Consider the following 26,001-nt stretch of genomic DNA (forward strand, 5'->3'; position numbering starts at 1 on the left):
ACTTACTGGGATGAAATCATTTTTTTTCAGACGAATGACATCTCCGACTTGAATCTCTTTCCACTTGGCAATTTTGAACCTAAATATTAAAAAAAAAAAAAATGATAGTTTAGTGGCTTTTTAAAGTTACTGGCAAGGGATTTGGAATTATTCTGTCTGGAAGCCAAAGATTCTGGGAAAACATATACATCACAGGGAAAAGGAGTGCCAGAAGTTCAGCCATCTGATGATTAAGGGGTCACAGGACCGTCATCTCCTCTGAAGGAAAGAACAATGGCGGTGCTGACTTTGATGTGTCCTTTCCATTCTATGTTGTATAACTGAGGTCAATGGGGGCTCCTTAAATGTGTGGGAAGGAGACACATGCCACCCCTCTGTTTCTGCTCATGTCCTGTACTCCCAGCCCTTCTCCTTCCTTTCCTCTCAGTTATCCATCACCTGCTGGTCCCAGGACAGGGATGCACTATGGCTCCCACATGGGCCACCTGGAATCATCCTGGAGCTCTAGTGCTGGCCTCCTCTCTACTGTTTAAAGTTATCTTTTTGATGAGTGTGTACCACTTTCCTAATGAATTTCCTAAGGATATTGATAAAATAAAAAGATTGCTTCCTTCAGTATTCGATTCTACTGGAAACACCCATTTAAATGTTTAACAAGTCAACATTTTTTAAAAGTTTTAAAAATATAGTATAGGCAGACCTTGGAGACACTGCAGGTTCAGTTCCAGACCACCACAACAAAGCAAATATTGCAATAAAGCGAGTCATATGAAATTTTTGGTTTCCAGTGCATATAAGTGTTATGTTTACACTATACTGTAGTCTATTAGGTGTGCAATAGCATTATATCTAAAAAAAATGTACATACATTCTTTAAAAATACTCTATTGCTAAAAAACTCTGTCATCTGAGCCTTTAGTGAGTTGCAATCTTTTTGCAAAAGCAACATCAAAGATCACTGATCACAGATCACCATAACAAAAAAAATAATAATGATTAAGTTTGAAATATTTCAAGAATTACCAAAATGTGACAGAGACACGAAATGAGCAAATGCTGTTGGAAATACGGCAGCTTGCTTGATGCAGGGTTGCCACAAACCTTCAATTTGTTAAAAAAATGCAGTATTTGTGAAGCGCAATAATGCAAAATGCAATAAAGTAAGGTCTGCCTGTTGTCTGTTTTAAAGGTTTTCATTATAGAAAAGATATCCCTAACAGATATTATGAACCTACCACAACTAATATCCTTAATTGTTTTGGAGACAGAAATCCAATTACTATGTTGGTCCTCCCGTTAATTTATGGATAAAAGAGACCTGGAGATTTAAGGTACATTTAAAATATACGCTTATACCTCAGTCTCCCCAGTTTTACAAGAATTTAATACACAATTTTTAATCTCAAGATTTTTCTTAACCTGGCTTATCTTTCACTAAGAGGAATGGTAGTTAGTTTATATTTTAATATTTCTGAAATGGTCAATTAGCAATTTGCGTGTGGGTCTCAATTATAAATGAATAAGTTAAGCACCTTCTTGCCACGGCTCTTCAGGGGTATTAGAAGCAATTCCGTTCGACTCTTCCACTGTGATGTCCAGTTTCCCCTTGGGAGACCCCTGTCACTTTGCCCCACGGATGCCCGAGTCCCCATACATGGGCTGTCGGGGCCACAGTCATGCCTATATGCAGTCCTAACCCCAGTTCAAGGCTACTCAGAGCTACTCTTTACCAGTGTAGTCGGCCGGGCTGTGGGCTACACGGGGGTCTGGCTATGAATCTCACCACCATCCACGACAGTGATTCTAAGTGACTTGAAAGGTAACCTTTGGAACAGAATCTATTTATTTGGAAGGGCAAAAAAGCATCTAAACATATTTATAGATTAAAATCGTCTATATTCAAAGTAGACACCACTGAAGTGTGGCTATAACTCGGGTTATTTTCCTCAGTGTTGACACACGAAACGTCTTTGAATTGGGGCTTAGTCGCTATTTTTAGCACTTGAATTTGTAGTTCTGCCTGGAAGCTCTTGCTCAGAAAACGACTCACCACTGGTCCCTGAGTTGGCACGTCAGTCACCACTGACTACATTACTTTAGCAAACACTGAGGAGCACGTTCTGTGCACTGGTTGCTCTGGAACCCAACTTGGGTATAGCTTTGTCTTAGGAAGTGAAGAGAGGCCTTTATAAGGAGAAGGTTCATGCACTGATAGACTTTCAAGTTCAAATAGTTATCTCTAAGGATGTTTCCAGATGTATTTGTACAACACATCCTTGGAAGAAAGTCACACATTGAGAAAAGCATGGTACCTGCCATCCTTAATGACTTCACACGTCCTATTGTTGATTTCGTTGTCCATTTTATGGCGAGCCTTGAGAGGAGGGATGGGAAAGGTTATTTTAATAATCTCAAAATGCCAAGTATTAATGCCACTTGAAAATACGCTTGCAGCAGTGAGGAGGAAGCTGCGGAAAAAATCCTTACCACATCGTCCACGAGGTCTTTGATGGCCGTGATGCCCAGCACCACCAGCAAGGGCACCAGGGTGGTATACCACGCCAGGGTCGTGATTTGAGGGATTGCCTGAAAGAGATAAAAAAGAAGGCGTACATGTGTGCCCAGGAAGGCACAGCTAACCTACAGGCAACTGCTAACTCTACGCTTGTTGATTCTAAGGCTAATCTCCATTATCGTCCAGGTCTGCATCCTGCCAAGCAGGCATGAAAAGGTGCTGAAGCACCCAGCTAACCTTTCTCGTGCCTCCCTCTCTCTCTCTCTCTCTCTCTGTCTCTCTCTCACTTCTGGTCTCCTGGGACACAGCCCAGAGGACAGTGGCTCCTGGTCTCATTATGGCTTTCACTGGACACCAAGGAAGCTTGTAACATGATATCTAAGAGAGAAATGCTCCAAACCTTTTGTGAAGGTCATAATTAACTACAGGCAGGCACTGTAGGGTCCCAGGGAGAAGCAGTCCCTTAACTTTTAGGGACTGCATACAGCAGGCTCTACGCTGCTGGTTGTTCAGCAGTGGTCTCTGAGGGTCCCATGATGGAGGCAAAAACGGCAGTAGATAGTGGCTGGCTCTGGATTGGGTGGGGCATCTATGGGACCATTAGAAGAAAGTGCTTCCTTCATGGTCCTTGCTATCGGTCTAGCCAAGAAAGAGGGTGGCCTTGCAGGAAGCCTCGCATCCATCAAGATGGCCATCAAGTTGGAATAAAAGATTGGGAAGCAAGTAAAGACCTCTTGCAACCATCCTATTGATCGTCAGGCCATATCATGTAGTGGTTAAAATGACAAGCTTTGGAGTCAAACTCCTGGATCCAAGTCCTACCCAGCCTCGCCACGTAGGGTGATAGGACCTGAAGCAAGTTCCTCTACCTCACCAGCCTTCAGTTCTTCTCTGCAAATTGAAGGTTATGATAGTACTTAACGAGCACAAGAATTAAGTGAAGTAACAGTGCGAGGAAAGGGCTGTCTAGGGCTATTACTAGTTCTCTAATCTGGATCACCGTACCTTCAGAAAAGATAATTAGGGGATGGTTAGAAGAGAGAAAGCTCATTTCCCACATTATTGTCAATAGGCGGAACTCCCCTTTTCCGTCTAGAAGGAAGTAAAGGGAAGGTAGCACTTTGCTATCCAGATACGTGAATTCCTTGCCACGATTAAGATAAAAAACAACAACAACAAAAAACCTCAGGAAAAAATTAGGCCTTTCCAGTAGTGTAAAACTAGTTCACAAAAATAATTTGAGAATTATGACCAAAATACTAATAAAAATCAATATTTTGGCATCTAAATAAAAAAATAAAGGCCAACCATGAAAAAATGGATTTAATTTTAAGGTACGATTATTTTACAAAGTGAAGATTTTAACTTTACTCACTTCAGGGAAACCAGTTTTACCACTGACATCAGTAGGAAATTGAATTTTTTAAAATACAGAATTAAAATAACATTTCCATTTGCTCCCATTCCCTGTTCATTTAACACTGTTGAGCTCGTTGTCTATAAGGCACTTTCCCTTACGTGCAGAACGCAGATGTCCGTATAGAAAACTTTCAAGATTATTCACATTTTATATGCAACTTAAACAATAACAACCTGAATGTTATTAAGTCACCATAATTCAAAACAGATTTAAGATATCAAAGGGCATTACCTGTAAGATAAGAAGGACCAGGAAATAGAAATTGGCTGCTCTCTTAAACTGCTCAAACAAATTCATTGGTAGAAAGGTAAACGCATTATACTTGTATGTTTTAATTGCATTAGTCTGTTGGAAAAAATGAGAAAGTCATTCTAAACAATGCCACACACTTATCACAGCGTCACAATGTATATACACCTGCAAAAATCACTAAGCCCTGTGGCCTACAGGGACCAAGGACATAAGTCGTCAGAAAGATACTGAGATTTCCTTTAAGCTTTTACTTCTAACTGGGTCTCAAAATGACCCCTTGGAGGCTTATGTCAGAGACAGTAACAAGATGCAGACATTTCACCTCAAAGGTCTCTGTGGCAAATCTGGCTGTGACCAAATGGATCCTGCTGTTGGGTCCCCTGACCCCTTAGAAGCCTCCTTGAAAATGGGGCAAAGATGGGAAGAAAATAGGAGACATCAACATGGGGGGAAAAGGAACGTTCTTTTACTTAAGAGGGATGGAGGCTGTGTGAGTAAGAGGGATGGAGGCTGTGTGAGAAAAAGAGATGGGTGTGGCTGAGCTGTGTGCCCCAAAAGATATGCTCAAGTCCTCACCCCGATACCTGCGATGGTCATCTTATTTGGAAATATAGTATTTGCAGATGTAATCAGGTTACAGTGAAGTCATGCTGGATTAAGGTGGCCCTAATCCAATGACTGCTGGCCTTAGTAGAGAAAAATTGGGCAAAGACACAGAAACACACAGGGAGGCCATGTGGAGACAGAGGCAGAGAGATTGGAGTGCTGCGTCTACAGGCCAAGGAACACCACGGAGTGTCAGCCAGAAGCCACAGGAGACGTTTGGAACAGATTCTCCCTCAGATGCTCCAGAAGGAACCAACCTTGCTGACACCTTGATGTTAGACTCCTGGCCCCTTGAATCGTAAGAGAATAAATTTCTGTTGACTTAAACCACCCGAGTGGTAGCACTTCATTAGAGCAGTCCTAGGGATCTAACAGACAAACATTTCAGCCCAGACGTAGTGGGGGTTCTTTATATTTCAATGACAATAAGCATTTTTGAGGTGAAAATATCTTCAAAGTCTCTAAATCCATCACAGGCAGAGGAGGGGGAAATAAGTTACTAAGATTCCTTTCAAATTCTTATTACTGTCAAAAACAAGGCTTCTGTGATATTACTGTAGATTCTTTTATAAAATATTTTTAAAAGAGCTTTGTACACACAGAGGGGAAATTTCAATCTACACAATTTTGTTTTGTTTTAAGCCACCCCCACACACCCTTAAGGTAGTTAATCTTAGTGGGATGAATAAAAATGACATTCTAGGAATCTACAGTATGACACAAATGAACCTGTCTATGAAACAGAAACAGACTCACAGACCTAGAGAACAGACTTGTGGTTGCCAAGGGGAATGGAGTGAGAGTTTGGGGTTAGCAGATTCAAACTATTATATATAGGATGGATAAACAACAAGGTCCTACTGTATAGCACAGGGAACTATAGTCAATATCCTGTGATAAACCACAATGGAAAAGAACTTTTAAAAGAATGTGTGTGTGTGTGTGTGTGTGTGTGTGTGTGTGTGTGTGTGTGTGTATATATATATATATATATAAAACTGAATCACTTCGTTTTTCAGCAGAAATTAACACAACATTGTAAATCAACTAGACTTCAATTTCAAAAATGACATTCTAGAGAACTAATGATGATTATCAGTAGCCCCAGGCCAGGGGTTACCTGGAAGGCAGGTACCACACGAAGCCAGTAAGCATGATGGCTACTGGGAAAAACTGGCTTTTACTAAAATGAATTTAGGAAGTTAAAATCAACTTACCGCATATTTGCTCTCCTTAATACAAAAGAACTTTGTGTTCATAAAATGAGGTTGTTCGTGGAAGCTTCGATCATTTGCTTTGACTTGCCATGTACAATCTTCAAAAAAGAAAGAGAAAAAAGTCCATCAAGTTGAAAATTCGTAGGTTGCTATGGGTTGAATTATGTCCTTCCTAGATTCACGCATTGAAGCCCTAACCCCCATCCTGTACCTCAGAATACGACCTTATTTGGAAATAGTCACTGCAGATACAATTAAGTTAAAGTGGGGTCATTAGAGTGGACCCTAATCCAATAGGACTTTAGGACAAAAGAAAATTGGGACAGAGATACCCATAGAGGGAAGACAGTGTGAAGCCACAGGGAGAAGACAGCCACTTACAAGCCAAGGAGAAAGAGGCCTGGAACAGATCTTTCCCTCACAGCCCTCAAAAGGAATCAACACCACAACACTTTGATCACAGACTTCTAGCCTCCAGAACTGTGAGACAAAAAATATCTGCTGTTCAAGCCGCCCAGTTTGTGGTACTTTGTTAGGGCAGCCTGAGCAAACCAATGACCATGTTGTAACTTGACCCACTGTCCATAGAACATTCAATTCTAAAAGAGAAATCCTCATTTAAACATGGCCCGAACAAAAATCCCAGAGCTCTACAAAGTGACAGCTAAATGATTACTTCAAACTCATTTACTTGGTCTGTAAAATGTATAACCCATTACATACTTAGCGAATGAATAAATCAAAGAAAAAGGGTATCGCCGACGAATTCAACACTTTTGAGTCGTGATCACAGATCGGGGCTGTGCATGGCTTTATCCTGATGGCCAGCATCTGCTGCTGTCTTTCTAAGTTCATTCCATGCACTTAATGTCACATCTACCACTCAAACGCCAGTTCTAAATACCAGGGAACTTTAGAAAGCCCTCGGCTTCTCTGTTGCTAAAGGGAACAACTCTCAGGCGATAGGTTCCCATAAAACCTCTGACAGGCTGGGAGGACCCTCCGAGGACATGCTTGCCGACCTTCTGAATGGACAGGAAAGGTAAAGTTCACAAACAGTGAGATATAGTTTATCTCTAGCCTGATTCCTTTCCATCTCAATGGTGGAGTCCAGCTCCTAATGGAAATTTCAGCCAAAGGGACCTTCAACCTAGAGATGAGTAGCCTGGCAGTCAGGCTACAGTTGTAGGGAAGAAATTTCCACCCACCTGTTCTGTCTTTGCCCATCCGCTCTTGACTTCTACTGTCGCATGATATATGGCTCTAAAGGGAACATTTGTTCAGTGCTTAGTAGGTGCCAGGCATCATGCCAAGTAGTTAGTTAATATGTCAGTTTTACAGCTGAGGAAACGGTGGCAGAGACAGGATTCAGGGGGAGAATCAGAATTCAAAGTCTGGCAGTCTGACCCCCAAGCCAACCTCTCCATCCACCTTGCTCTACTGACTGGACTTTCTTTTGTGATTTATGCTACAAACCACCATGAGAACTGCCTTGTTAGTGAGCAGACTTGGGCGGGGGGGGGGGGGGGGGGGCGCGGTCACTTATCAGTATAGGGTCAACCTTTCCACTGTTACCTAATATCAGGCTGTGCTTCTTCTCCTAACAGGAAGGCATGAGTTGCCACCGCTATGAAAGCTCAAGACAAGGATATTATAACTTAGGAAGAAAAGTTCAGGAAGCACCTTTTTGGCATCAGGTCCCCCACTGACTGTGTGTTTGAACATGCACGTGAGATGAACTTCCCTTGTGTGACACACACGAGAGTGGGTGAACCAGGTGGGTTTTTTTTTTCCCCACATTACCCTTTTTTTAATTAAAAAAATTTTTTTTTTGTATTTTGGCCACACTGTGTGGCACGTGGGATGGTTGCCGGACCAGGGGTCGAACCCAGGCCTCCGCAGTGAAAGCGCCAAATCCTAACCACTAGGCCACCAGGGCCTCCATGAACCAGGTCTTGATGAGCTCCTTCTTCTGCAAACTGACACAGAAGGGGGATCAACAACTCGTGAGATACTCTTTTTGGAGATGGGATTATATTAAAGAACGTTTACAAGTAAAGGATTATAAGATTATCAATCTTATGACTACAATTATAAAAACTTAAATATGCTTTAGAAAAAAACATATTTCTTTTTTTTTTTTTTTGCGGTACACGGGCCTCTCACTGTTGTGGCCTCTCCCGCTGCGGAGCACAGGCTCCGGACGCGCAGGCTCAGTGGCCATGGCTCACGGGCCCAGTCATTCCGCAGCATGTGGAATCCTCCCGGACCGGGGCACGAACCTGCGTCCCCTGCATCAGCAGGCAGACTCTCAACCACTGCGCCACCAGGGAAGCCCCATATTTCATTTTTTAATGATTCACTTTCCAGACTTTTACTTCCAAGAAAGTAAGTATAATACTGCAAAAGGAACAATTGCGGACTACTGAAGAAAGCAAATAATTAACCTTGCGACTTTTTAAAAACCACTATACCATTATTGAAAATTTCTCTTGCATCATTTGGACTGCCATTCATTGGGTAATCATAACTGTTATGTCATGACAAATGGAAATGTTCTAAGCATCTTTTTAGCTTACATGCGATATTATCAAAAGGGAAAATTTAAATGGAACTACACGACAGCTCCTGAGGGCTGTTAGAATGTGTGCAATCAGAACATTTCTTTTCGACTGAAAAAGGAGATCGAAATGAAAGTAGGTTAAAAAAAGATATTTTACAGGGTAATCTTGAATCCATTCTATTTTATGGTAACTTGCAAATTTTTTTTTTTTTTTTTTTTTTTGCATATGCAGGCCTCTCACTGTTTTGGCCTCTCCCGTTGCGGAGCACAGGCTCTAGACGCGCAGGCTCAGCGGCCATGGCTCAGGGGTCCAGTTGCTCCACAGCATGTGGGATCTTCCCAGACCGGGGCACGAACCCATGTCCCCTGCATCGGCAGGCGGACTCTCAACCACTGCGCCACCAGGGAAGCCCAACTTGCAAATTTTTAAAGGTTTAATTTGGCTCCCAGATGACTTGTAACACATCCCTGGTCACGAGTGTTCTAGAATACCTCTGAGAACTGCCGTTCAAAAATTCAGGAAGGTTGAGAAGAAAAACAGACAAGATTCCTCGAGAAGGGAGAAAAGACCAATGAGAAGGGATAAAAATCAATCTCATAAATACTCAAGAGGAAAGAATAAGCTGCCCTGTTAATGAGCTGGATTCTTCGTCCCCCTTGCGGCCCTTTAAATTTGCTTCATAATTAAGTCCTCCAGCCAGTGGTTCCTCTGTCTCAGCACAACCCCCTCATTCCCCAGCCCAGTTTGAATTGGATGCCTCAGATAGAGGGTAGTATCTGACCTCAAGTAGGGGCAGTGAAGGGTCTGCTAGAAATGACCTTGGTCTCTTAATTTTACAGTTTGAATAACACGTTGGGGAGCTTGGAGAAAGTAACTAGTGTCTTCGTCTACAATATACTGAGCTTAACCACAGAAGCATTTGTAGTTAATTTCAGAAACCTGATTGCAGTCAAGTAATCAATAACCCTATTTCTAACAAGGTTCCTCGTTTGGCCTAATTCAGACAAATCAGCAGGCAAAGAAATTGGTTCCTTTTCCTGATCATTTCCTGAGTTTGACGCTAATTGCTTGAGGAATATTTCAATCAGAGACCATAAAGTAAGTGAAACGTGTTCTGTGGTCAAATACACAGCAGCCTACACAGCAAAACACGGCAGCCTACATCCCTCCCTTGGATATGCAATAGACCCACTGGTGTGTTAAAGGCTCTGAGAAGTCCTGTAGTAAAGAAACATTTAATTTTATTTAATTTAATCTTTTCAAAATTAATGTGACCACAGGCACATTTTTAACAATCACAGAACACCTATTAATATGGAGTGAGAAATGCCGTGCTAAAGCACATGCCTTTAGGAAAGGCAGCAAAATGACACTTGGAGATCTGTGGTTTTGAGCAAACATTTACTAGGTACCCAATTAAAACAGAGAACCTTACCGGACACTTGGACCACAAGGCTAATTCATAGAAAAAGTAGGAACCTTGACCCATTTTCTAGAATGGAAATATTGACCAAGAAAAGAGAAGAAGTAATACACTAACCAGCAAAAAATTCACCTTCACCATATGACCCTTTGGTTAAAAGATAGAGAGAAATCAGCTAACAAAGGTTGTGCCTGATAAAATCATCAATGCATGTTGCATTTACCATCAGCCAGCTGTGGCTCAAAAATCATCTGGTAAACGTGTATTTAATGTATGCAAATATGGCTACATGATGTTGGGTGTTCCCCGGGTCACCAAGTCCTTTGATCATCACCATCCAGCAAAGAAAGTCAGCTTCGCCTGGCCTCTCATCCTCTCACAGCTGATTCTGAACTCTTGATTTATAGACAACTCTGCAACCAAAAAGTTGCATTGGTTGGTACAAGCGGCAGCAAACTAGCAGAGTTAAACAATCAAAAGTTTAGTGTCAGAAAAGAAAAAGACAAACAACCCAAGAGAGAAATGGGTAAGGGACAAATAGACCATTCATACACAGGGAAATTCAAGGGCTCTTAAATACATGAAAAGATACTCAAGTTCATCAAAAAAGAAGTACAATTCTTCAGTTACGTGCCCATTTTTATCCTATAATGGCAAAATAAACAGGCCCTCTTAGGTGGTCTCTGCAGAGAGCAATTTGGCCGTATCTATCAAACTTTAACACAGACACACGCGCTGAGTGAGTGTATATATACTCTTGGATAAAGAAACAACATATCTCAGGGCTATTCAATGCATCCCTGTTTATCAGAAAGATTAGAAACAACCTAAATACCACCAAGAGCAGCTGGCTAAACACCTACACAGTGACAGCCTACGTGGTCTGCAAAAAAGAATGGGGTATCTTGATGTGTACTGATATCTTCAAATTACACTAAGTGATAAAAGCAGGGAGGATCTACCATGCTTTAAGCGATGTGACATGCAGGATGAATGCACACTAGGAACGCATGCATGCACACACACCTGCACACATGTGATCACGTGTATGTGTATCTGTGGGTATATAAGGGCTCATGTTTGTAAGTGTTCTTTGCGCAAGGAGTGTGTGTTTATCTCCGGAAGGACATACGAGGAACTGGTAACAGCAGCTTCTTTCTGGGAAAGGGAACTGCATGGCTGAGACACAGAAGAGGCAGGGAGGGAGACTTCATTTTCATCCTGTACCCTTTTATCATCAGCTCTACGTGCATGTGTTACCTTTGGAAAAAAATAGGTTTGCAGTTCAATTCCTTCCCTTTATAGGTTTACATATAAATCAAATACGTAAGTTGCTTGACTTTCTTACGGTCATTATGTGTAATATTTTTAAAAAATATTATTCTAAAGGCAGTGGGATGGTGGGTGGGAATAAATCAAGAGAAGACAGGAAAAGATGGAAACCTATGCAGTCACAGGTAAAAACCACATCTACATTCAACAATGAGTAAATATTAAAAATATCTCAGAATAAAGCCACACACACACACACACAAATACATACTGTATTCCATTCCAAATCATTCCAAGTGTCTGATTCCATTTATACACAAAGTTTGAAAACATGTAAAACTAAACTGCAGTGTTAGGGATATATATGTAGGTGGGAAAACCATAAAGGAAATCAAGGGAGTTATTACTATAAAAATGAGGATGGAGGTTACCTCTGAGGAGGGAGCAGGAAGGGGTGGGCAGGACAGACTCGGGTGGGGCTTCAGGGGCCCCAGCAATTTCCTGTGCTGGACCTGGGTGGTACTTACACATGTGCTCACTTAATAATGATCTGTTAAACTATGTATTTGTTTTCTATGCACTTTTCAGTATTTCAAAATACAGGAAAAGTAGATCAAAAAAGAGGCAAGAATAAAAGTAGTGACAGGGCTTCCCTGGTGGCGCAGTGGTTGGGAGTTCGCCTGCTGATGCAGGGGACACAGGTTCGTGCCCTGGTCTGGGAAGATCCCCCATGCCGTGGAGCGGCTGGGCCCGTGAGCCACGGCCGCTGAGCCCGTGCGTCCGGAGCCTGTGCTCCGCAACGGGAGAGGCCACAACAGTGAGAGGCCCACGTACCGCAAAAAAAAAAAAAGTAGTGACAGAAGGGAACTAGCCCAGGATGCTGACAACGGCCAGAACTGAGAACAGGTGAATGAGAGGAACAATGACCCAACAGCGAGCCAGGCCAAGTTCTCCTGGGGGCTCTGGTTGGACATGACCTGGAGGGAGTCAAGTTGGAGGTGGAAGCAGATGGTATTGAGAAAAGTGTGTCCTGTCCACACCCAGCCCTGCTGCCAGGAGGGGCTCTACCTCTCTCAGGTCACGAATGCATATCGGTCACTGAGCTATATATGCGCTGGGTCCTTCCATTCTAAACTGGGTCCAGAACCATCAACAGGCCACAAGGGGTAGAACAGAAGGTGAGATTTAACAAAGCATGAGATCAACCCTGCCTGGGAAAGTAAAGTTCCTCCCCCTGGTGTCTTGGGATTCTGGTCTTCCTAGATCAGGCTCTACCGCTATGTACACTCACAGTCTCTAGAACATACAGATGGAGAGAACACAGGTCAGCTGTAACCATGACATGGCTTGTAGCAGTGGTTCACAGAGTGAGGGTTCCAGACCAGTGGCAGCAGCATCACCAGAGAACTTGTTAAAAATGCCAGTTCTCAGGCACTACCGCAGAACTGTCATATCAGAACTTCCAGGCATGGGCCCGACAAAGTGTTCTCACAAGGCTCCCCCGGTGATTCGTACACACACTCAAGTTTGAGAACCACTAATTTAAAATAAGGTAGAACTAGGGGTTAGCAGATACAAACTATTACATATAGAAGGGATAAACAACAGGGTCCTACTGTATAGCACAATATCCTGAGATAAACCATAATGGAAAAGAATACAAAAAAGTATATATATACATATACACACACACACACACACATACACACACGTATGTATGTGTAACTGAGTCACTGCTGTACAGCAGAAATTAACACAACACTGTAAATCAACTATACTTCAATTTAAAAAAAAACAAAAAGCAAAATAAGGTAGAACTAGAGCTCATTTCAATGGAAACCATCTCTCCATCAGACACAATCCCTACCTTGAGGAGCCCACTGTCTCTCCATGGTAGGCGGGAGAGGTACCTAAACACATACAGGAGTGAAGACAATGTCTAATGTGGAAGAAAATGTAAGGAAAGAGCTAAGCCCTTGGCAGGACAGGAATTCTAAGCAGCAGCAGTGAATCCGGCCAGGCTATGGTGGCGTCAAGAGGTACCTTTTTGGAAGAGGTACCCCTTGAGTGGACTCTTAAAAGCTACCCCCAAATCATGCCTGTACAGCGAGAGGAGAGGGGCGAAGGGCATTCCAGGCATAAATACAACCGCAGTGGCCAAAGCACAAAGGCAGAAAACAGCCGGGCCTGGGTTCATATGTGAAGAGCTGGGTGTCAGGGGACCACAGGAAGGACAGGAGATGAGCTGAGAGCCAGTGGATTGAGGAGGCCTGGTACGGCAAGCAGAGGGCAGGGGACATCCACCGGGGGCTTCAGGATGGGAGTGGCACGGCCAGACCGTGGTTTGCCCGGGTCACAGTAGGAGCAGTGCACAGGATACATTTGAAGGGAAGAAGTCTAAAGGCAGAAGACAACTTCAGTCATGGAAGGGAGAGTTGATGAGAGCCTGACCCAGGGCTAAGGGGACAGAAATGGGGAGAAGACAGATTCAAGAGCTATAGGACAGCTGACTGAATGGGGGCAAGAAAGAATGGGGAATAAAAATGAAATCAGGAGAAAGACAAACAGTATATGATATCACTTCAATGTGGAATCTAAAAAAATGATACAAATGAACTTATTTACTAGACAGAAGTAGACTCATAGACATAGAGACAAACCTGTGGTTATCAAAGGGGAAATGTGAGGGAGGGATAAATTGGGAATTTGGGGTTAGCAGATACACACTACTATATATAAAATAGATAACCAACAAGGACCAACTGTATAGCACAGGGAACCATATTCAATAACTTGTATTATAATAACTTATAATGGAAAAGAATCTGAAAAATAATATGTATACATATATATCGGAATCATTTTGCTTACGGCTGAAACATTGTAAATCAACTATATACTTCAATAAAAATATATATAAATTAAAAAAATAAAATAAAAATAAGAAAAAAGTGACCCCAGGATTCTACTTTGGGTGACTGGATGAAGAGAGGTGCCACAGATGAGCTAGAGAACTCAAGAGGTATCCATCTAGTTGGGGGGACAATGCATTTTCAGATCTGGTGAACTGAAGACCCCCATAGGACACAAGGGTGGAAACGTCCATCCAGGAGCTGTAGAAACCAAGCTGGAACTCCAGGCTGAGGTTCAGGTCAAAGACACAGATTTGAAGGTCCTCAACACTCAGACGTTAGTTGAAATCATGAGAGTGGATGGATTACACAGGAAGGGAGTATGGAGGCAGAACAGGAGGGGCAAGTGGCGAGCTGCCTGGTAAGAAAGGGCATAGATGCCCAATGATTTGGTGATCACAAAACCACACTGGTGACCTGACTGAAATACATTTCTTCTGGATGAGAGACTAAAGGGGAGTTGGGCTCATCAGGAGGTGTTTTTTAGGAGGGGGAGACTGAAGGGGCCAGGAGAGAGGGCGTTAGGAAACAGGAAGAGAGGGGATGGCTGATGGTAGGGGAGCATAGAGCAGGCGGGATGGCTTCAAGGTGAGGGGCAGAGAAGGATAAGCGAGGGTTTGAACAGCTTTGAGTTTCTTGACTTACGAAGCACCCTCCGGAGAGCGGTGACAGTTTGAAAAGCTTTTGAGAAAATGGGAAAGGCACGAAGTATGGGCAGGTAAGAGGCTAGAGTCGAGATTTTATCAAGTTTATCTGCTTGACTGTGTGGTGTTTGTAGCATTCAGCTCTGTTGCTCCCCATTCCCACCACCAAGTAAAAGAAAAAAAGAAACCAAAAACTGATAGACTGAAGGCAAAGCAAAAGGCCAAATGCTGCTGTTTGCTTGTGGAAAGAAAAGAAAAAACACACAACTTCACTCTTGTTCACACTTGCTACTCAAGGTGTGGACCAGGTGTATCACCTGACATCCAGTTAGAAATGCACAATTTCAGGCCATGCTCCAGACCTGGCACCAGAAGGGCATTTTCACAAGATCCCCAATGAATTCCTATGCACCTTGAAATGGGATGAGCTGCTCTTGATTCTACTGGAATCCGGGCTTTTATCCAGATGCTCAGGGCTCCACCCCCAGGGATTTTTGCATTAGACTGGGGTGAACCCAGCAAAGGTCTCAGATGACCCTAATCTGCAGGCAAGGCTGCTATCCACTGTTCAAGAGCAGCATTTCCCAGCCTTTCTCCTGCCTCCATCACATCCATCTGAGGGTGACAAACCCTCCTTACAGCACACCTTGTCACTGAAGCAATACACTGCAGGGTATGAGCAAGGTAGGACTTTAGATTTTAAAATAAATGCCCCTCTCCTCATTGAAATCTTTATTCTCATGGTGCTTTCCAAACTTGAATGTGCCTACTAATCACCTGGGGTCTTTGTTAATAGATTCTGATTGGCTGATCTGGGAAGAGCCCAAGGTTCTACATTTAATCAGAACCCTCTTGAGGCCAACTGGTAGACCTTGCTTGAAGAGCAGGTGCACTAGTGGATTAGATGGACTATTCTGTAATGTGAGGTTGAACCTGGCGGAATTCTCCCCTTGCCTCACTCCAGACCTACTGTATCAGCGCCTCCAGGGGCTGGGTCCAGGCACCTATGGAGTTTTAAAAGCTCCCCATGTGATTCTAATGCATCAGCAGGATTAAAACCCCCTAGAGTTAGGGACTTCCCTGGTGGCACAGTGGTTAAGAATCCGCCTGCCAATGCAGGGGACGCGGGTTCAATCCCTGGTCCGGGAAGATCCCACATGACGCGGAGCAACTAAGCCCGTGTGCCACAGTTACTGAGCCTGTGCTCTAGAGCCCGCGAGCCACAACTACTGAGCCCACGTGCCACAACTACTGAAGCCCGCGTGCCTAGAGCCCGTGCTCCGCAACAAGAGAAGCCACCGCAATGAGAAGCCCGCGCACCGCAACAAAGAGGAGCCCCCACTCGCCACAACTAGAGAAAGCCCATGCGTAGCAACGAAGACCCAACACAGCCAAAAATAATAAATAAATTTATATATATGTTTTAAAAAACCCTAGTTAGTGTCCTCCTAAGGTGACTTCTATCATTAAACACCTACTTTAGAGACTCAGGTTCCAAAGTGGCACCAGGAAAGCAATAGCTGAGTTGGGTGTCCATGAGCAAAAGAGCTTCTCACTTGAGGTTCAGTCATAAATGATATTGCTCAAAGCAAGTTCTATGAAGTGAGACAACGCAGTCTCAACACCCGCTCCGTCATTACAAATCACTCAGCCAGGAACACCCCACACAGCCTTTAGTTTACAAGCCACCAGTTCCTGCCACGTTCTTAAGGCTGCTGTAGTGGAAGGAAGTTTATGGCTGATTAGAGAAAGAAAATAAGCAGCCAAGGTAGAATCTCCACATGGGGTGTGGGTCAAAAATTCCAAATGCGTCAAATTAAGTGGAAAACAGAGCTCCTCAGCATGTTTCCTGGATTCCCTAGGATTTCCGTATTTTAATGGACTAGCTTAATCTGTTTTTTGATTCCAGATAAAAATTCATGGATGCCCTAAAGATCAACACCCTTAATTCTGTACTTTTATCTGAAGATATCACTTTCACCAGCGATCTAGCTGCCCTTGTTTTGTTGATGCCACATCTGGTCCGAATGTATGCTCTAAGAGAGAACTTCCTCTCTGTGTTCTGATGCTCTTGTGGTGATATCTTTAAGCCTTAACGATTAAACATTCCACCTTAAATACTGTCGACCAATGATCATTTCGCCCCTGAACAGGATTTTGATCAATGAAATTCTGAGTTGGAGAAGATTTTTTAAACAAATGCAGTTTTATATTTTCAAGCACAGAGAGCCACCCAACCCCGTCAAGAAGACAGGTCTTTGCGGGTGGGCTCTCAAGGAGAGAGAGAGGTGCGTGCCTAGCCTGCCAGCTGCTTGCAGGCATGTGCTTCAGAGGTGCCTAGACGTGGTCCTGCAAGTGGTTTAGCATCGCCTGCACAATCTTCCTCACAGTATTATTTGGCTTTCAACAAAAAACAAAAAGATAAATGACACTAAAGCCTCTGTCTGAATCATCTCCAATTCCAAAGCTGCAGAATCAGAATTATTCAGTTCTCCTGGACATTAGTCGCATGTCTTTGCTAACTTCACAAGCACAGACGGTATGCAAACTGGGCAAATGTGTACTCCAGGAGCCCAGGGTCGGGGGTGGGGGGTGCCTGTGTGCTTATGGAGGGGCTCCTCTCCTAAACTGAACTCACCTCTCCCTAAGAATACCCAGTCTGGGAACTAAAGTTCAGCGCTATTACCACATGCTTAGGAATTTAAAATTCTAACGGTTCCCAGGGACGACGCTGCACCATTCTTGGTCATTTCTTACTTCATCCTATATTTCTAAGCTGCCAGCTACCCAGCAACACAAGTGGAATTCCTACAAATATCCAAAACTGGTCAAGTTCAAAACAACCACCCTCTCCTTGACCTACAAGGGGCTCCCCCCACCACTACTTATCCCCACAAACAGCTCTGTTATTCACTGAGGCAGAAGGCACCTTCTAAAGGCAGCTGCAACAGTATCTCCAATCCTGCAACGTGACCTTGTTACCCCTCCATCAAGAAGAGGTGTCTAATTTCCTTTCTTGAATCAAGGCTGGCCTCAGTGACTCTTCTGTAACCAAGAGCAGGTAGCACAAGGGATGCTGCATGAATTCTGTGACCAGCTTCTACTCTGATGTCTTGGGACACTGGTTCTCCAGATGGTCCCTCTAGAATGCTCCCACGGTAGCCCAGCATTATGCTGGGAGAAGCCCAGCCACGTGGAGGTGCTCCCACTGAAAGACCCAGTTGAGCCTTTGAGTTACCAGCTCAGATGCCAGACATAGGAGTAAAGAAGCTTCCAGATGATTCCAGGCCCCAGTCACCTCAGCTGTTCATCTCCATAGCTGAGGGCCCAGATATCTTAGAGCAGAAACAAGTCGTCTCTGCTGTGTCCTATCTGAATTCCTGACTCACAGAATCTGTGAACATTGTGAAATGGTCATTTTATGCCAGTAAGTTGAGATTATGTTTTATGTAGCAACAGATAACTGGAATATCCACTGCGTGTAGGGCGGGGTGGTGGGCAGCTAAGCCAGAAATTATTCCTCAGGCATCCTTTGCCCTTGACCCTCCCATCTAATGGGATTTGTGAATGTCAAATCCCTAACATACGTCATGATCTGTCCCCTTCTCTGCATCCTGGCCATCTTGGTTTTGATCCTCACTTAGATTATTATCTACTCCCTTCTCCCCACTGCTGCCAATGTAGGATTTCTAAACAAATGTATGTACCCAGTGTATATTTATTGAGTGTCTATTACGTGCTCTGATGGAACAGATATGGCCTCAATTCTCATGAAGCCAACCGTCTACTGGGGAAGCTTCATCCCTACTTCACACAGTCATCCAAGGACATAATCATTAATGCCCGCAGGGTATGAAGGAAAGTGCAAGGGGCTCTGAGACCAGACAACTGGGGGCCAGAGAAGGCTTCTTTAAGGAAGTGATGCCTATATCAAGCCCTGAAGGATGAGAAGGAGATGGCCACAGAGAAGGGGGCTGCTCTGGTCGTGGGGAAGAGTGGATGGAAAGTCGTGGAGGAGGCAAAGACTTGCTTGAACCAGGGACTGAGCGTAGAACAGGGTGAATGGGACGTGTGAATAAGCCTGCAAGTTGCAGGCAGCCAGCCAGCCAGCTCGGCCGGGAGAGGAAGATGGGGCCCAATCACAAGGGCCTGAGCCGCCAAGGAAAGGAGATGGAATCAGATCCCAGTGCAGTGCCGTCTTTTGCCACCATGGAGATCGGACTGAGAGGAGGAAACATAGCTACGGAGCAGCTGTGATGGGAGGAGACCGCTGCTGCACTCTCAGCTGTGTTCCTTTCAGCCTGAACTGCTGGCATGGCTCCCTGAGGCCCTCAGGAAAGGGGCCAAACTCTTCAGCACGGCCACTGCCCCACTCCATCACTGAGCTCCAAGAATCACTCGAAGTTCCCTGAACTCTCAGCCCCTTGGAGCTTTCCTTCATGCTGCGTCAGACTGGTAGGCCCTGCCCCTGAGACCACGGGGACCAATTTGCCTCTCACACTTATTCAGGACTCAGCGCAGGTGTCCTCACCTCCAGGAAGCCTTCCTTGACCAGGGAAGGCCTCTGAAGCGCTCACCTGGTTCCCTACTCATATCTCTGTTGAAGCCTCCGATGCTGTCAGTCACCAACACCCACCAAACCTCTATGACAAATGCCCCCCACGCCTGCTGCCCTGACACCAGCTCAGAATAAGACAGATTGGACCTTGGGTCCTTGGAGCACTTACAGCTTTAGCTGGAAGATGGGTAATGTACAATCAGCATAAAATAGAAACCAGTCGTTTCTAAGTTACAATGTGATGGGTGCTGAAATGGACGGGAGTGAGCTTACTAGTCCTCTGCTCAGAACATCTTCGTTCCCCCAGGCTGCAGTCCAGCTCCTCCACGTGCCACAGGCACGCCACCCTCCCTCCTGCCACAGAGCCTCTGGATGTGGTCCCCTACTCGGGAGGCTCCTTCCTCTCCCCGCCCCTAGTTAACTCTTCTTCATCTGTCACTTGACAGCACGGGCATGCCTTTCCACAAGGAAGCTTTCCCTGACCCCCATGCAGGGCAGACTCTTGTCACAGCTCTTGGAGCTGAACCACAGGTCAATCCATTAAAAGACCAAGTCACTGCATGAGCGAGACATTTTTTGCAAACTTTAGCTTTGTTCCTGTCGCTCTGTGTGTGCGTGGGTGGACTTTTCCATAACTACAGCTCTCTGTCTTCTCTGTATGAAGACTCTTATGCCTTGCCCCTCCCCCCCCCCCCCCCCGCAGGTGTGCTGAACTATCGGAGACCCAGTCTACGGTTTTATCTGAGAACCCACTGGAGCCTAGGAAAGCCTGAGGGTGGGGTCAGCATAACTGCCCACAGATTTGCAAAAAAAAAGAGAAGGCTGGAGAAGCCTGTACTAACAGGAAAGGTTTATAAGACGGCAGAGGCAGGGATGACACTGAATCACCAGAACTCTCCTTAAATATGTGGGCAAACTCATTGCTGGGAAATTAACTGTTCTTCAGCCCATCCATCTCTCCTCTCCCTCCATCCACCCATTCACTCTGCGTAGATGTGGGGACGGAAGGATCCAACAAAATGAGTGACTCAGCAGCTTCAGCCTGGGGGGTGGTCCAGGGGAATCTGAATATCCCAAAAGGAAGTGGAAGGGTCAAGAAGATCTGACGATGCAAAGATGAGAGAGGAGATGACGGGTGGGGGTGACAACAGCTAATATTTATAGAGTACTTACTGCATGCCTGAAACTGTTCTCATTCCTTTACATTTGTTTTCTGACTTAATCCTCACAACCACCCAATGAAGTAGGTACTCATATCATGTCCATTTTACAGATGGGGACACTGAGGTAGAGAGAGAGGAAGTCCTTTCCTCAAGGTTACACAGCTAGAAAGTGGTGACGCCAAGGCTGAAATCCACACAGCCCGTGCCCAGCATCCTCCCTCTTCACCACCGTGCACACTGCCTCTCGGGGTCATGTACAGAGATGCGGTACATGAAGTGGAGTAAAGGGGATTCGCTTGCCAAAGGCAGGCCTGTAGACAGAGAACAAAGGATGACCTGGAATGGGAACATTTTAAGGGTGGAAGGAAGAGTAGCCAGAGGAAGGAGAAACAGGAGGAGTACTGAGACGAGAAGGTGTCATCACCTGCCAGGGAGGCCAGCGTTTACTGAAGGAGAGACTTTCAAAAAGGTCAAGCGCTTCAGAGCAAACAGAGGTAGGAAGAGAATGGTTGACAAAAAGCTCACTGGACTTGGCACTGGGGTTCTTGGTGATCTTTAAGACAATGTGTCCCACAGGGAGGTGGGGCAGCCCACAGAGGGGAAGGACCGGGGGAACGGGTGGATGTGATGGTAGAGAAATGGGTTTTCAGAAACTTGGACATGAGAACAGGAGACAGGACAGCAGCCAGAGGCAGAAAGCAGGATTCAGGTAAGAGTTTGCTGTAGGACAAGCGGTGAGTGTATTTGTAAGCCAGCCAGCGCGGAAAGAGGGGAGAGTTAACTGACAGAGCAACGCTGCCAACAAGGTAGGACACAGCTTTCTCATTCCATCCGCAGGCTCACAAGAGCGAGCCAGGGCGCACTAACGCAGAGCACTTACTGATTCCCAAGGACTTCGTCTCTAAGCTGGTTCCCGACTGGCACAGAATTACCCAGGGAGTTGACCTGGGGACACCAGGATGGTGGAGGGGTAAGCTACACAAACAAACCAGAAAAGCACCTAGAGTCAAGGATTCTAGAGTCAAGGAGTTTTAGGAACCTGTGGCTAAATAAAATTAAACTGGCTTCTTTAAAGTCTAAACTTTCTTGCATTATTTTCTGCTAATGGACAACCTTAAACTCCAATTAAAGGATAAATAATTCTGAGTTTCTGGTCTCAGGGACCACAGAACCTTTGTGTCTGGGGATGTCTGGCAGAACTACTGTTTCTCAGAACACATTCTGGGATATACCGTTCTTGTGTGTTCAGGAAATGAGAATGTTCATTCCATCAGATGGAAACATCCCCACTCGTTTTTGTCACCAGTTGCTCAAAGGAAACCAAGGGTAAAGGGACTTTAGTAAAATCTGTGGGCTTCTTTCTTCCTTCACGGCACATTCTAACAGCAGGCTTACACCCGCTCTCGATTCTCACAGCACACAAGAAACGTCCTTCCACTGAAAAGCACTTGCAATGGTCTCTCAAAACACTGGCTTACTAAAGCTCAGTGGGGCTAAAGCATCTTTAAAAAAAAAAAGAAAACCAATTTTTGCACTAAGATATGGTTAAAGGACTTCCCTGGTGGTGCAGTGGTTAAGAATCGGCTTGCCAATGTAGAAGATGCGGGTTCGAGCCCTGGTCTGGGGAGATACCACATGCCGTGGAGCAACTAAGCCTGCGCGCCGCAACTACTGAAGCCCGGGCGCCTAGAGCCCATGCTCCGCAACAAGAGAAGCCACCGCAATGAGAAGCCCGTGCACTGTAACGAAGACCCAATGCAGCGCCCCCCGCCAAAAAAAAAGATACGGCTAAAAAAATGAACATGGTTCACACATTTTTAGACATTGCTCTGCTGTAATAGGCCTGGGTCCCCAGTGTCACTCAACTGGATGGTACTTCGCAGAGTGACTCATGCTCCAGTGCTCTAAAGAAGTGAATTCTTTGAAGAAACCTGTCCTTCACGTAAAATGTCAAGACAGACAGATTATAGTTAAAAAGGAAAGTCAGAGTGACACTGACCTTCACTGGGAAAATGCCCAAGTTAGAATATGGGAGAAAAATTAAAAGAGGGGAAGACGGATGCAGAGAAAGAAGGGAGGAAGGGGTTGGGGGGGGGCGGAGAGGAAGCAGAGCGGCCGTAAGGGACACAGGGCAGACGAGGGAACAGAAGTAAAGAGGACTAGCACTTAATAAATGCCCCTTCTGTGTTTGGAAAGGGCACACAGAGGTGTTAGAACAATAATATGTTTTTGGAATTCCCGGGCAATCCAGGGGTTAGAACTCGGCACTTTCACTGCTGGGGCCTGGGTTCAATTCCTGGCCGGGGAACTAAGATTCTGCAAACCACGCAGCAAGGCCAAAAAGAAGTTAATAATAATGATAATAATTTTTTTTTTTTTCCGGTACGCGGGCCTCTCACTGTCGTGTCCTCTCCCGTTGTGGAGCACAGGCTCCGGACGCGCAGGCTCAGCGGCCATGGCTCACGGGCCCAGCCGCTCCGCGGCACGTGGGATCTTCCCAAACCAGGGCACGAACCCGTGTTCCCTGAATCGGCAGGCGGACTCTCAACCGCTGCGCCACCAGGGAAACCCGATAGTAATGTTTTTTAAAGTCACAGGCAAAGTCACTTGACAAGGGTTTTTGAAAACCACCAGATTCCCCTAGAAATATAAACCACCACTGGAAAAGACTCTGAAGAAGTCCGAGCTCCCTCAATGCCTGCGCTCTGGGGGTAGAAATCTACAAGAAACATGACCTGTGAACTGAACGATCAGAAAGTGCCCAGGGCAGCAGCATGTGAAGGCAGAGGTGGAAAAAAACAGAGGTGAGAGTTCCCGCCCACTACGTGCCCCTCTGACATTTCCGAAGGCACCCAACCCCATCCCTTGGCCTTGTCCCGGACCACACATCTGATAACATGGCCGCAAGCACCAACAGCAAAGCTCACCCCTAGAGAACTGCAGTGTCAGCTCATCAGATACCCACACGTGGTAGAGATATGAAACTCAGAAGCACGGTGGGAGAAGGAATGAGGAAGAAACACATTATTACTATTTCGGCGATCAGCTAGAACTCCCCGTGCTAACCCGTCAGACTACTTCAGCCTGAACGATATCCAGTCTGGACGTGTTATGACAGACGCCACATTCCTGTTCAGATTGGCAGTGATTCCATTGCACGGTAGCTCCACTATCGTGACTGTAGCGCCTTCTGCGTCAAGGCAGAAAGCACTTATACTCAATAGCTGAGAATTACAGCCAGAAATCCACAGTAAGATCTGATAATTCTAAATGTTTGATATGGAAAGCTGAGGATGGGAAAACAATAGACTTGAGACAGTGGCCTTCCCAGGTTTTGAAGCCTGCGGTGGCAGGGGGCCCTTGTGGTACACGCACGTCCCCACACAGAAGAGCAGAAGACAGGCACCATCTGACCAGAGAGCAGGAAGAATCATTACATAAGTAGGATTTCGCGCTTTGTCACTTTTTGTACAGGTGAAACCTGTTGGGGGAAAAAAAACCAGCTTAACAGGCAGCAGAATCCTGGAGGGAGAGACGGGCAGGGAGTGACATAAGGAAAGCAGGCTTCTGGCAGGCCTGGAAGGGCAGATCAGCAATGACAGAGGCTCTGGGGAAGCCAGATAAAACCAGAGGTTATTCTGATTGAGGCTGGGGAGAGGTGTATGTGGAGAGTCAGAAATAAAACAATTTCCTGGAGATTTCTGTGAATGGGAAACTGAAGTTATTTAGCTGGAATGCAAGGGACCGTGGAGGAAAACATTTTCAACCTGAAATCTGAAGCAGATCTGGGGTCTAAAGAGAAAAGGATCAGCTTCCTCATGGAGCAAAGGAAAAAAAGAACACCCGTGTTTGCCGGGGTGGGAGAACCAGCAGGGAATGAAACAGAAAAGCCACAAGGGAAAAAGCAAAGTCATGCAAGTCAGCTACATTCTGTTACCCTAAATGACAGACTGTCTATGGCCATTTTCAAGAAACATCAGTAACGCTGAGTAGTTTTGACAGAGCCTGTATGACTCACGAAGCCTGAAATATTTACTACCTGGCCCCTGACAGAAAATGTTTGCCAATCCGTGGTCTAGACCCTGCCTTGAAGCTGCCCTGATTCTAGGCAGGGAGCACAGTCTGCTGCATCACAGGCTACTCGTGGCGAGCGGAGACCCATAATTTTTTTTTTTTTTAACTGGAGAGTCAAAACCCTTTTATATTCACAAATGACTGAACCAAAGGTCTGGTGACTCCAAGGTTCTTGGGTGTGGTAACAAGCAAATTCTTCCACACTCAGCTTCCTTCTAAATGTATAGGCACGAAGCAAGACCTTCTATTTTCTCTGCAGAACTTGTCAGCTACGGTCCACCAGCCCTACCACACCGAGGACAATGTGTACTTTTCCAAGCGCTTCAAATTTCATCTGAAGCTAAGAGAAGGAAGATGCCTCCTGGACCATCTGTCCTTTGCACCTGTTGCCACTGCCCTTGTGAGGACGGACAAGTACCTCATTGCCAGGTCCCGGCGTGTTACCTTTTTTGAATGGCTCCCGGTTTTCCTCTGCTTCTCTGTTAACTCGATTCTGCTCTGGTTCCACCGCAGGCCCCTGGTCTTCAAGTTCATCTTCTGTTTCATCATCACTGTAAGGGACCACTTCGTCATTAGGCTGAGAATCCTCCTCAAATGTCGTTTCTGAGTCTCTTTCTGTATTCATTCTGCTGGCAAATTGGAACTACCTGGTTTAAAAGAAAGGGAAACCAGAGTGAAACATGGCTCATACCCAGTTTTTGGTTGAATTCTGCCTGCATTCGGTTACAACGCTTTTTTTTTTTTTTTTTTTTTGCGGTACGCGGGCCTCTCACTGTTGTGGCCTCTCCCGTTGCGGAGCACAGGCTCCGGACGCGCAGGCTCAGCGACCATGGCTCACGGGCCCAGCCGCTCCGCGGCATATGGGATCCTCCCGGACCGGGGCACGAACCTGTGTCCCTTGCATCTGCAGGCGGACTCTCAACCACTGCGCCACCAGGGAAGCCCCAGTTACAATGCTTTTAACAGAACCTGACTTACTAACATGGAAATATGCCTGAATAATGATCCCAAAGTTCAAATTATCATGCAAATAACAACAAAACCATTCATTATTGATTAAATGCTTGGGTGAGAATTTACAACTGTAATGTAGCTGCAAACTTTCTTTTTTTAAGGGTATACAGGCTTTAAGGTTGTGTTTCAAATCGTGGGTCTCTACCCAGCAAAATTAATTTAATTGGTTCACAACCAACATTAAAATAAAGTGAAACAGATTTTAAAATATCAGAGTACAGCACGCATAAAAAGAGTTAGTACTGTTTGGGGGACAGTTTTACAAAACAGACACATACATACATTTATTTGCATTGTGGGTCTTAATGGAAATGAATTTCTTTTGGAAATTGTGGATTGCTGGCAAAGTTTGAAAACCACTGTCCTA

General features: G+C 45.1%; 1 protein-coding gene across 3 annotated transcripts in view; it reads right to left on the reverse strand.

Moving 5' to 3' along the window:
- The window catches only part of ATP8B1 (ATPase phospholipid transporting 8B1), a 111,078-nt gene that overhangs the window by 34,758 nt on the left and 50,319 nt on the right, over window positions 1-26,001 (reverse strand). For 2 of the 3 annotated variants that reach the window (XM_060029124.1, XM_060029125.1), the window contains exons 2-7: window positions 25,065-25,267; window positions 6,011-6,108; window positions 4,167-4,280; window positions 2,488-2,586; window positions 2,313-2,374; window positions 7-79 (exon numbers count right to left, since the gene is read on the reverse strand). In XM_060029124.1, coding sequence (XP_059885107.1) covers window positions 7-79; window positions 2,313-2,374; window positions 2,488-2,586; window positions 4,167-4,280; window positions 6,011-6,108; window positions 25,065-25,245 — 627 coding nt within the window. In that variant the 5' untranslated portion in view covers window positions 25,246-25,267. Of the gene's footprint in view, window positions 1-6; window positions 80-2,312; window positions 2,375-2,487; window positions 2,587-4,166; window positions 4,281-6,010; window positions 6,109-6,391; window positions 6,522-25,064; window positions 25,268-26,001 lie in introns of those variants that run through there. The other variant, XM_060029126.1, reaches the window with a different exon arrangement.

Source organism: Delphinus delphis, chromosome 13, assembly GCF_949987515.2.
Source record: "Delphinus delphis chromosome 13, mDelDel1.2, whole genome shotgun sequence".
In the NCBI taxonomy this organism is placed as follows: domain Eukaryota; kingdom Metazoa; phylum Chordata; class Mammalia; order Artiodactyla; family Delphinidae; genus Delphinus; species Delphinus delphis.